Here is a 13,170-nt window from a genome sequence, read left to right as displayed (position 1 = left end):
TACCTACGTAGCCCCACAAACCATTGACGCATAGCCCCACAAACCATTCATACATAGCCCCACGAACCATTTCCGGTAAGGTTAGGTTAGGTAGGGTCACTATAGGTTACAATAGTTAAAAATTGGTTTCGAAAAAAAATATGCGTAGCCCAACACGCCATTCTCGCATAGCCCCACGAACCATTGACACATAGCCCCACAAACCATTTGCGGAAACGTACCTTCTTCAGTTACAAAAACGCGTGCTTGGAAACACTGACCGGGATTACGTCATCACACACAGGCTACATCCAACTGGAAGTAAATGGATGCAAGAGCTTTCGTGCATCGGTCACACATTTATATCGAAAAATAGATGATTTACCGGCAAAATTCAATGAACGATGCGAGAAAACACTTCCCCAAACTTCCACAAGTCTAAAGAAACTGCATTCGGTAAGTAATTTCTCCTGTAAATTTGAAGAAATCCGTTTGTCCGATACGAGAAATTTACCCCGTTTTTTTATATTGACTTTGCAATTAGTATACTAAACGAAAGATGCGACTCATCTAAAAATGATCAGACCAAGAGGTCACATGATAAAATCAATTTTGGTTTTCCAATATCACAGAATATAGTTTACACAAGTCTTGAACAAGATCGACCGTCTCGGACACTAAATCTCCATCTCGTCTCACAGAGGTCTGTCTTCTTCTCGGCCTCGCCTCTAAGGGTCTACCCTCGATCTCTGCTCGTTTTCAACAAGGCTGACACGGCCTCATCTCGCAATTCGATGCGAGATTGAGAATTGTCTCGTCTTTATACAGTGGGATCCATGAGCATTACCGTGCAAATTGTCCATCACCATGTTCGTCCACTTTATTTTGCACAATAAGAGCTTCAAGAATTAAAAGAAAACTCAAAACAAGCTGTTGACAACTTCTGCACCAGCATACATAAAAGTCCATCGCTTAAAAACACATAGGTGTAAAACAAAAGTTAATGAAAATAGTCATGGACAATTTGCACCGTAATACTTATGGATCCCACTGTACCGTCTAAATTTGTGACAAAAATTAAAGACAGTGGCGGGTTAGGGACTTGATTTCCTTGGGGGCCAATGACTTTTCAGTAACTTTCACTGACTAGGTTCATTGAAAATTTGTTGTTATTTGTCTCAGGGAGGGAATGGCGGGTGATCGCATAAATTTAGATATCTTGCACAGATAATGGTGTAAGACTGTCAATTTTCGCTGCCATCCAACTCCCGTAAAAAAAAGATCACCATGACCGTTTTTAAGGTATCTAAATTTAGTTAAAAATGGTTGTCGCGTTTGTGTGAATAAGCAGGCAGACTGTAAAATTTTGAAGGTAGGCAGTTGTAAAATTTACGGTAACTTTTACAGTGCAGAAAGATGGCGTGATATTATGGGACAAAAATTTTCCACACCCCATAACACTCCCCCAAAAGTTCCTCGAAACTCCCCTAAAATAATTCACAAAGCCAAATTCACGGTCATTTTGACTAAAATTACCCCTTACAACCCCCCCCCCGCTCAGATTGATAGTTATGAATAAAACTCTGCATGGGAAACGGTCAAAATCGGGAGAAAATTGTCTCGCGTTTTCATGATGTGACATAAGAAACATTCTCAGTGTGGATTAATTATAGTTATAAAATAGTGTTCCTCTGTTGGCGTGGAATTACTGTTGTTATAATTTTATATATATTCTATATTCGGTTAAATTACGCTGCAATAATTGTATTTTAGATTCTGAGAGCCGCTTTTGTGCTACTTTTGGTTAATCGAGACGATGAAGGGAAACTCACAATGAGCATTAATGCGTAGGCCGGGGCTCGAATCCGGAATCTTCGTTGGCGAGTTAACGTGCGCGACAACCAAGTTGGCTCTATTGTAATACATTGTAAATTACCCAACAGAACAGAGAAATTAGGGCATCCACGATGCTTTAGTGGCCTTGTAATAAAAGGACCCCGGCAGTGTCGTATACTGAGTCCAATATCTGTGCTATCTCACTATATCACGTGGTCTTAGGCTATGAATAGAAATATATTTACCAACTCCTAAGAAATCAGGTTGCCAACTCATAAGAAATCAGTTGCCAACTCATAAGAAATCAGGTTACCAAACTCATAAGAAATCATGTTGCCAACCCATAAGAAATCAGGTTGCCAACTCAGGAAATCAGGTTGCCAACTCATAGGAAATCAGGTTGCCAACTCATAGGAAATCAGGTTGCCAACTCATAGGAAATCAGGTTGCCACCTCCAGAATCACCATCATCATCTCACTGATATGAATAATTTTATTTATAATTTCTGATCGATTTTTCTCCTGTATTTTATTCTCTAGACTTCAGGCTTCGCAGATAGCCTAGCTAGACCAGAATATACGCTACTGGACCCCGGGTACGATGCTCGGTGGAGGCACATTGTCGTTCGGATCCCACTTTAAACTGAACGCTTAGTTTCAATTAGCCTATCTATGCATAAAGTGAACTCAAAAGACAAATTCAAGAACAGAGAAATAAATTATATGAAGTGCACGTTCAGGGGGAAGGGGTTAATTTGTTGTAAGGGAGCGGGCGTAGAAATCTTTAGCTACGGATGTGACCACATGTGATCAAAACTGTACATTTTGGGAGTTCCGTTCTTGAGTCGTACAACAATAGTTAAAATTACTAGCTTTAATGAAAAACTAAATATGCTGACCAAGGCAGTAATTTATTTTATTAAAAACATAAACTAAACGTAACGTTTCAACTTTCTAGCAAGGTCTTCTTCAGGCTCTGTATCAAGTACAAAAGTAACAAGATACAAAAACAGGGCATTATATATACACAAACATTACTCTCTCCAGACTATTAGAAAGTTGTTCTGGAACTTTCTAGCAGGTGGCTTTCCCTTGTCAACTGTACTTTCACCTAAAAGGATAAACATATTTACTTCCATGTAGAATGTGGTTGGACTTTTTATCTCACGCTCTTTTTCCTTCACTTTTCTTCCTTCACCTCTCCTCTTTCTCTTGTCCTTTCCACTTTTTCTAACACCTTCTTCCATTCTTTGTTTATCTTCAGTCCCCCATTCCAATTCATTGTGTCTTCCTCACCTTTCTTCTCTATTTCCTTGGCCTCCTTCCATTTTCTCACTAGTATTCTCTTCTCCCTTCATATCTGCTTAGCCTCATCCCACTCTATGTCATGTCCTGTTTCTCTCGTGTGTTTAAATATCGCATTTCTCTCTCTCTTAAGTCGTACATCATCCCTATGTTGTTTCAACCTGTCTTTGAGCCTCTTTTCCGTTTCTCCTATGTACACACTCTGACATTCTTTACATTTCACTTCGTAGATAATCCCTTCCTCTTCCTCTTCTCTGTTTTCCATTTTCTTGTTTGCATTCTTAGGAATACCTTTTTCTTAGCTTTACTGAACACTATACTTGATCTTTCCCTCCTCCCTAAACAGGGGGCCCACCACTCAAGACCACCTATAAAATCGTTTATCATAATCGAGAATATTGCTTGTCTTGTAATGCAGCTATAGTATACAAACTTCACATTCACCTCATTAAAACGCGAAACACGCATCCTAGCAACAAATGACTGCGAGGGAAGCGAGCAAGAAATTTTTTACATCCATTTCTTTGCGGGCTTTCAAGAATATTAATTTAATAGGATGTCAATACTTTCTTAGTCTTTTCCAGCTTCTTCTTTGGCACGTTCGGGGTCGAAAACATGTGGATATCATACCGCTAAATACAGTCTCCAAAATTTAATGCTCGAACTCTCTCTACTACAAAAATCCCTTGACAATAAAATTTAACACTTCATCAATAGCTTTGTATCTCTCCCTTTAAATTTAATACTCAATTAATTTTAGACTTACTGTTGATATTGAACAGTGAACATTGCCTCCTCCAAAAAATTAATTCTCAGTCTCCACACCAGGATTTCCGCAGCAGTCTAAGACAATAGCAATACACAAGAATTGGATATCCCCTTCAATTTAATGCTCAATCCCCCCATAGGCACCGACTCCATGGGGCTTGGGGTGGCTCGAGCCCCCCCCCCAATGTTAACGATGTGGGGGCAGAGCCCCCCAAATAATTTTGCTTAAGAGGATATAATGTATTATTTTGCTTCTCTTGGAAAGTTTACTCTGAATTGTGCCACATGAACTTAACTTTAAATACACATTTGAAATGTTCTAGACCTTCAACTTTGGGGGGGCTGAAACCGCTAAACCATCAACTTTGGGAGGGGCTATGACCAGAGACAGCAAAACACATGACTTATTACTAAGTATATAACTATGAGTATTGTTAACATTTTTACTAAAAAGAGTTTCAAAAGAAGATGTGCATGAACTAGGAGAGTGGATGGGACGTTCGGGCTGCAAATGGCTCTCACATGACATTCAGAACGAGATCATTGATATATTAGGGAGATCCAGTGGATTAGGGGGGTGAGGGGGCAGTTGACCCCCTACTTTTTGCCACTTTTGCCCCCGCACTATGCTAAACCTTATCTACGAGGGGAAAGTAAACTATCCTTGCCCCCCCCCCCAGTTTTTGCACCTTGCCCCCCTAGTTTTGGCACCAAATCGCCGCCACTGGGGAGATCTGTTTTGCGCTCCGTGGTAGCAGATATTAAAAGTCGGGAATATTATGGTTGACGAAACTTGTGACATATTTATCCGTGAACAATTGACATTTTGCATTCGAACTGTAAATGAAAATTTTAATATTTTTGAGGAATTCATGGCTTTTACGAGATTCCGAACACTGAGTCCAAAACTTTAAAAAGGGAGGGAGTGAGTCATTCATTAATTTATTTCAGTGATCAGAGCCCTCCCAATAATTTTGAAAAGTCGGCGCCCCTGAATCCCCCTCAATCCTTCCCATAATCTAAGACCTAGAGTTGGATACAGTCCCCACAAAAAATCTCGTTGGCGCAACTTGCGACATAATCCCTCCCCCCTGTGGGCACCCCTGAGGCAAGGGGGAACACTTGTAGTCCCTCTATTAAATTAGTGGTGATAAATCACATTCTGTTTTTTTTTTTTTTTTTAAGTTGAAAGTTTTATTATCATGGTCACCACGTATGCTTGCTTGCGCCGAAATCAACGGCAACCACTCCCTGCAGATGACAGAAGGTTTTGGCGGGAGACGTGTCAGGTTAAACATTTTACCCTATAAACGGCTGGCATTTTTTTCTGTGTTTGAATTCTTCCAAAGCGTGGTCTGTTCTTTTCCTCTGTCCACATCTGGAAGTCATAAACCAATCCAGAGGGAACAAGTGGCCCCTTTTGAAAGAAATCCGATAGCTAGGCCAGCGAGGTGTGAGAGAAGGGAGATTGTTGCCTGAGGAACGTGCTTGGGCAGAAGGGAGGGAAACCGGCGTTGTGGGAAACGACTCATTCCAAGTATCCAAGTTATTTATACCGGTGCATGCAACACCCTGGACCTGGAGGTCAGCCTCACAACAGATTTATTTAACAAAAACTGAAATTTATTTCCTCATTGTAAAGAACACTTGAAGTGAGCAATTGTCTTATTTTTTTATATATATACTTCATTTAGAATCACATTCACTTGAGTATCACATGAATTTTACCAAATTTATTCAGCAAACAATGAGAAGGATATAGTTAGACTATTGATTGATTGATTGATTTGATATTTTAAGTCCACTTTATGCACTGTAAGGCTAATCGGGACTGGACCTACAGTTTAAAGTGGGATCCGAACCACTATGTGTCTCCACCGGGTATCGAACCTGGGACAGTTATGATATTGTAACATCTCCAGCTTACTGCGCGAGTATAGTCAGTCAGTGAGCGTACCACCAGCATAGCGCGTGACCAAGAGCTGTAACGATAGGTGCTGGGTTGAGATGACATCAGCGGCTCGCTTATTGATTGGATGCTTTTGGAGTTGTGACTCGCTCCCAATGTACAATAGCCAGAGGTGTTACGGGAATAACCACACTCTACAACTGATTACTAGCTACATATTTGATCTTTTATTTTCTATTATTCTAAAATAAATTGAAATAAGTTTGTCCATAAACAGAGTATAGAAAGAAGAGAGAAGTTATTTGATTTGATAGATTGATTTCGTTTATTCTAATTCTGTTTTTATTCCACTTTTGGCTAATTTGCAAAAAGTGATGATATAATGAAATTGATAAATGGACACTCACAAACATCCATGCCCAGGCACTCAGGGGTTTATCCAGAATTTTACATCTAGGGGTGTGGGGGTTGTAAGTTCGTACTTTGGGAGCCATAAATTGGACCTTTGCGAGAAATAATTATAGGGTGTTTAGGAAATTGAGGGGCGGGGACGGTGTTTGAGGAGTTTTTGGCGTGTGTGGAAAAATCATTGTATTTGGCTTTCCTTCAAATCTCTTACCATCAAGAACCTCTTGCCAACTAGAATCCTTTAGATATTAACTCTTCTAATAATATCAGTGGATGAATATACATTATCCGGTTCAGTATTCTTTAATTTTCATCTTTTAGTGTAAGGAAATGCATCCGTACAGAACGACTGGCAAATTTACTGTGTTGAGTATTTTAATCTTCGAGTCTTTGATATTATACGAGAGGTTTAAAATTCATGAAAACAAGTAGCATGCTATATTTGAGTTCTTTTTGTATGTAACTTTTATTCCCCCCTCCACCTGATCATGCCAGAGTGTCGGGTGTGGACTTTTTGGTGGTGGGGGGGCTCCTCATGATGGCCCACTTCTCTTTTAGCTCTGGTAGTGTGTCTGGTATGGTGGTAATTAAACTCCAGGCGGTGGAGTGTTGTTGTTTACAGTATCTTAGCAGATAAGAAAGGGTGATTTTTATGTCAAAAGTTATGAAGAAGTTATATGGAGGGTGGGGAGTGCTCTCACGTCTTTCTCTTTCGATTATTTTACGTCGCCTCTTTTCCTCTTGGATAAATCACGACGAAGAACTGATGGAATGAATGATGAGACAAACTCGATGATGCATCTATCTTGCACAGGCTTTGGACCTTGGTCTTCTGGCTTCATAGCGCGTCGTGCTAACCCCTCCCTCACAGAGGCCGGGAAGACGCGTTAGCATGGAGTTTGATAAAAGAGTGGCGTGTTTGTAATTCTATTTCAAGGAGGGGTTGGGGTAAATTTACCATCGTAGTCAGTGTGAGAAGTAACGGAGGGAGGGGATATCATGGATCCCCACCCCACTCCTCACAAAGAGAAAATTAATCACTGCCAGGAATGTTTTACATTAATACATTTGTTCGTTTTTTTTAAAAAAAATTATATAATAACGAGGGTTAATGATGATCGGTAATTTTTCAAACGAACATAGATAACATTATTCATATTTCTTAAATTTTGGCATATTTTCAATTCGGAAGCTTTTGTGAATAGTGCTACATAACGTCGATAAAACTTCAGAATGAGTTAAGCTAGAAGTCTCATTCTGACTAACTCTAGAATTCCTAAACCCGAAGAAGGTTTATTGTCGCCGCAATATAAGTCTTCCACGTGTCTTTTTCTTGGTGAAGATCAATCCGCTCTTTATGAATTTTCTTCAGGTCCATCTTAATACGAGTGTGGAAAACGGCACAGTTCTGCGCGTTCTGGCTGGTTCCACTCGAAAATGATCCGCTAGAGGCGCTGGTGTTGAAGCCGGTGCTTGGTATTCGTCTGCTTATAATGGAAGTAAACGGAGTTTTCGCTGCAACGTCTGATTCTTTTACATGAAGCATTTCTATGACTGTGATAATTGCTATGATATTTGGTACAGTGGTCGCGAAGATATTAACGAACATTCTAGACAGTCCACCACGTCCTGTTATCGTCATACTTTCGTTAATAATACGGGAGAAAAAATACGCGTGGATTGCTATGGCAACTAAATTTTTGTGTATGAATTAGGTTCATTATTATTATCATCATCATCATCATCATTTCTTTTAAAGATATACACACTGAAGCATTTGTATTTTGGATATTTACTGTCTCTTTTCTTCCGCTTTAAACTAATCGTGGCGATGATGATAATGATGATTGCATGAAACGACAAGGGGAACCCCACAAAACTTTCTTAGTGCCATCGACATGAGTGTAAGGCAACTTTCAAACCAATGGGACAAGCGACACGGGATGTTCACACTGTCACACTAGTGACCCACACTTCCAGACTGTAAAATAGCATTCATTGCACATGAGGGTCCAAACAGCAAACGACACGTTCATATGGCGTATTCGCGTGCTACTTGTTACTTCGGTCGGAAAGCTCCTTAAAGGAAGGGTGCTCAGACCGAAGCGACGCGCTACAAGTGGAGTTCCCAACTAAGTGACAAGCGACATGGTGCCTTCAGTCTATTGGCAAGCGTTCGCTGCTAATTGTGCGAACAACAGATAGGCAACACGAAAAACCGCACATTACAACAATAGATCTAGGCGACACGATAAGTTACACGTGTCGCTTTGTCGCTTGTGCGTCGCTCAAACTGGGCCATTTACTCAATAGCTTGCAACATGTTGCCGTGGTTTGTTGTTCGCGCATGCGCGATACAATGAGTGTCTTGCTTTAGGGAGATTGCGCACCAAAGCGACAAGGGGCACGCGACACTTGTCGCTTGAGGATTTCACCAACCGAACGCTGGCCTGTGCTTCCCGTCATGCCGCTACGATGTGAAATGTTGCTCTTGATTGGCTCGTTTCCAAGCAACATGTGTCGCTTAGGTGTGAAAGTTGCCTTGGACCGAAGGACCCGTGTCGCTTTGGTGCGAAATCCTCGTATCGTTTGTCGCGTGTCGCTTTGCTGTAAAATCTCCTTGAGGATACGTTGCAGTCAGAGCTTGTGTCCCTACGGTTCGAAAGGCTGCATTGATTACGGACTGCTCGCTTCCAAGCGACACTTGTTGTTTGTCGCCTCGGTATGAAATATCTCTCAGGATACTATTTATATTCTAATAACATAGAAAAATAAAACTCTAGTACACAATCCAACCCCTGACGTCCGGAATCACTTTGCGATGTTTCTTCTTGTGTTACGCATGCTATTTATTTATTAATTTTATTTTGCTTTTCTTTCCAAATTAATGTCATTTCGTGACTGCAAATCACTCCACAAATATAACTGTTTCCATCAATTCACGTACCGCCTTTCAAGACAAACAAATCTACATAATATATTCCAAAAACTAACAAAGCCGCATTACTTTCATAAGAAAATTAGCTCCGACATTGATCGCACTGCCATCTATGTTTCTCATCCGTCTGGGGAACCAGTTTCTTGGGTCGTTTTCCACACTACGTTATTCAAGGCGCTGTAGTACTGGTGATTCTCGCAAATGACCACAGTTGCCAGTCCCATACAAACAATAAGTTTCATTTGAAGTTGAATGTAACTAAAGTTATACTGTTTTGTAATGTTAAAGGTCTAAGCCGGACACCCTGTATAATTAATCCTAAGTATAGTGGCTATTTTTGTATTCAATTGGTAAGTAATGGATGGGAATACGTGAGAAATATTTATCATGAAAAAAATAACCCCTAGTGGCCCTAAAGTGTGCCCCCACCTCGTTCCTAAAGTTGTGTTGTGCCACAAGCACAGGATACGTTTACGAGCACATTCTAATAATGGCATTCAGGCATCAGTCCTGAAATGAAGCTCCTGCCACACACACCCCAATGTATAACGATCAATACCAGTGACTGCATGTGTATTTCTGACAGTTGTGCTATATCTTTCCTTGTCTGTAGGTGCTTCTGTTTGATATTTTGTACGAAATCTCCATCGTCACAACTGACCCACATTTAGCGAATTTTAAGAATTAGAATGCTGTGTCTTCACCAGTGCATGCCATGTAAGAAAACAGATGACGAACATGGGAGACACTAAGAACGTTGAATCAAGATAAGATGGCCACATAGAATAATCTTGAAGAAAGCGTGTAATAATGTCTGTTCATGGGCGTCCGGAAGGGGGGGCAAGAGGGGGCCGTGTCCCCCCCTGGAAAATGAAAGTCAACAAAAAATTATGTATTTCACACATATAATTTAATTTTAGCCACAATAATGTGTTAATTATTGCATGAACACCATAAATTCAAATTTAAGCAATGTTTTTTAGGGAACAACACTATTTTGGGGGAAAATGTGACTTGTTTGCCCCCCTGGAAAAAATATCTTCCTTGCCCCTCCCTGGAAAAAATCCTGCGGACGTCCATGTGTCTGTTTAACATTTCAGAAAACGTTATATTTTATTCCATAGCCTTACATGTGTCATATTTAAGCGTATATTATTACTATAATTTATGCTGTTACTGCTTTTAATTGTACTAAACACAATGGGTGCCCACTTTAGGAACGTTTTCTTCCAATCTTCAAAATTGCGTGTCTTCGAAAAAAATAGGATTTTCACGATGAAACAATTTTTTTCTCGCTACGGGAGGAGACATACTAAGTAAGTATATAACGAACTATTTTAGGGTTTAGTACCGTTTATTTTGGCTTCATGGTTTCCTTAATATGCCCCAAAAACAAAATAGGGGGTCCACATTTGTTACACTTTATCTACTAAATGCTCAGCATGACATGAGTTTTTCAGCAGATTGAAGTTTTGTATTGACAATGAAACACATTTTTAGCAAATGTATATTTCGAGGTTTTTATCACAGATACTATTTGTTTCATTTCAGAATCTCCACTTCAACTCCTAGAGCGTTAGATTGGCTAAGTAGTCGCGATGGCATATTCTAAAATGGACATTGCAGATTTCTTGGATGCAGACGACGTAAGGCCACAGTTGCAAGCGAGAGCGGCAGGGAGGATAGGGACGACTTTAGACTCAATTCTGCACAGCATCAACGCAGATGTTGTGCGGCTTAGAAGGGAGGAAACGCAACCTGCTGTTGGACATCTGACTAGGTTGATGGAAGAACTTGTAAAGGAGATGAAGAAGGATCCTCTGTTTGACTGTATTTTCCGGTATGTCTACTGGGCTGGAAGCTATTTTGATAGACTGAAGGTTCACAAGCCGGATGAATTTGATGTTAATTTAGTCCTAAAGCTCCTGCTGGATGTTCTTATCGATAGCACTTCTCTCCCAGGTGGGTGGATTAAGATAAAGTTCCCATCGAACTGGCAATCTCTCGAGCCGAGAGAGTATATCAGGAAGCTTATAGACATGAGTGGCCACACACGCTGTCTCAAGCAGGATTTGATCCGTCAATGGATTCAAGGATTGTTGACCAAATCGATCAACTCTCTCAAACAGAGGTCTGACTTCTTCAAGTCTATCACATCAACGAGTGCCTCAGGGCCTGCATTTACCTTGCACGTGAAGGGTAGAGTCGCATATGACGTCGACATAAGTGCACTGATCGAGCTGCCGGCTTCCAATTGGCCTCCAAAACCTGTAACAAACAGAGAAGACTTAAAACGTCAAGATAGCAGATGGTTTGCTGTTCCAAAACCAAGATACGAATCAGAGAGCGGCCACCACTTGCAGGATGACACCGCTTGGTCAGCAGACTTCCATAATTTGGAGAGGAAACTTCTTGAGGGAAAGTACAACCTGAAGCCAACCCTCAGACTGCTGAAGAGACTACGCGACAAGGAAGGATGGAGCGACATAAAGAGCTACTGGATCAAGACATTGTTCCTCTGGGAGGCACAGGGCCAACATGATTCCTTCTGGAGGAAGGGGCTTGGCGAGTTGCTCCTGCTCTTCCTTGAAAAATGGAAGAACAGCATGAGTGGACACAACTTGAAGGATTTCTGGGTTGATGACAGGAACTTGATCAAGAGCATGAACAAGTCCCGCTCCGCAGATATCAGCAACCGGCTCCAAGTAATCATCAAGAAACTGAATGCCGATCCCATGAAGGCTCGGGAGTTCTTTGGGTAAACTATTTGCTCTCTTCAGTTCTCTTGTTTCGCAAGGGAATTCATTCTAACAACGAAACATTTATTTGTGTTAAGTTTTCAGTGAGAGGCAGTGTGTACATGTTCATTTTTAATTCTTCCTCGCATACACTTTCTAGCCATAGAAATCAAATCTAAAGAATAATGGAAAAAAATAAGTTGTTAAGTCCAATTCCGAAACATTTTAGATTCATAAGATTATAAACAATACTGATAAAAGGAGAAATTTTAAAAACATTTCAGGATTAGGATTTCGATTATATTATCATTGTCAGAAATTGTTAACTCTGATTAAAAAGCGAGGTTACCTATTGGTGAGCCCAACTTAACAGTTCAGTATGGGGCTTATGGCAACTGTGTTGTCGCATGGTGCGCAGTAGAAGAAAGCTCCAGCGCGCATGGAGCGCCTGCTGTGGTTGCTTCCAACTTATGTATGCCCTCACGTTAGGATGCCATTATTCTGCATCTCATTCGTGGGTAAGTTAAGGTAAAGCCCCACGTTGGGCGCCACTTTGCTTCCACAATCTACCAAACATTTAACTTCCAGTTCTATTATTTTAGCGTTAACATAAAACGTTCTTCCAGGTTTTAGTCTTCCAAAGTCTGGTTCTCCTACTAAACATAATTCTAGACTGTCGCTGGGTTTCTCTATTGTTTCTCCCCTCATTTCATATTCCATTTCACTAGCTCTCACACCTGGGGATTGCTGCAAGAGCATTACATGTTTGACGCTCGATTACTTTGGGCGTTCTCCTCCGTGCGATCTTTCTTGGAACCTTCTTCCATCAGTACAATAGATTCTTGTTAGCTCCATTGCCTCGTTTCTCTCTTCGTCCTGAGATATATTTCTTCCCTCAGTTTCATCATTGGATGCTCGTCCATTCTGCTGTCTTTCTTCTTTTTCCTCTCTCCATCTAGGACTTCCCCTTCTGCCATATCTCTGGAATCTATTTCTGCCTCTATATGTCCTATCATATCCATGGTATCTTCCATTTCCAACAAACTCTTGATTCCTGACGTAATCGTTCCTATTTCTCAAGTTGGTTCCTCTTCCTCTATCCTGGTCCTGACCTCTCAAGTCCAGACTTCTAACCTCGAGCTCTTGTCTTCGGAACTTTTGCCTGTTACTATTATCTTCGTCATCATAACGTCTCTTTGAATAAGGTCGACCTTCCCTGTCATTCCTCTCTCTATCCCAAGATTTTTGAGTTTTCTTCAACATATCTTCTGTACTTAGGTATTCTATTA

The 13,170-nt window shown here is 40.8% G+C and overlaps 1 protein-coding gene across 1 annotated transcript; it reads left to right on the top strand.

Moving 5' to 3' along the window:
• The first annotated feature begins 10,942 nt into the window (after positions 1 to 10,942).
• On the top strand, positions 10,943 to 11,911 carry LOC145998592 (cyclic GMP-AMP synthase-like receptor). The gene has a single exon (XM_083135033.1). The coding sequence runs from the start codon at positions 10,949 to 10,951 to the stop codon at positions 11,903 to 11,905; it is 957 nt and encodes a 318-aa protein (XP_082991159.1). The 5' UTR covers positions 10,943 to 10,948; the 3' UTR covers positions 11,906 to 11,911.
• Positions 11,912 to 13,170: the final 1,259 nt, after the last annotated feature.

The sequence above is a fragment of the Lepisma saccharinum genome, chromosome 14 (genome assembly GCF_977018435.1).
Source record: "Lepisma saccharinum chromosome 14, izLepSacc3.1, whole genome shotgun sequence".
In the NCBI taxonomy this organism is placed as follows: Eukaryota; Metazoa; Arthropoda; class Insecta; order Zygentoma; family Lepismatidae; genus Lepisma; species Lepisma saccharinum.
Note: the sequence above shows the minus strand (reverse complement) of the source record. Positions and strands in the feature narration are given on the sequence as shown.

What these genes read in the sequence shown, in the direction of transcription:
- LOC145998592 (XM_083135033.1), top strand. Translation starts at nt 10,949, where the DNA reads ATGAAGAAGGATCCTCTGTTTGACTGTATTTTCCGGTATGTCTACTGG.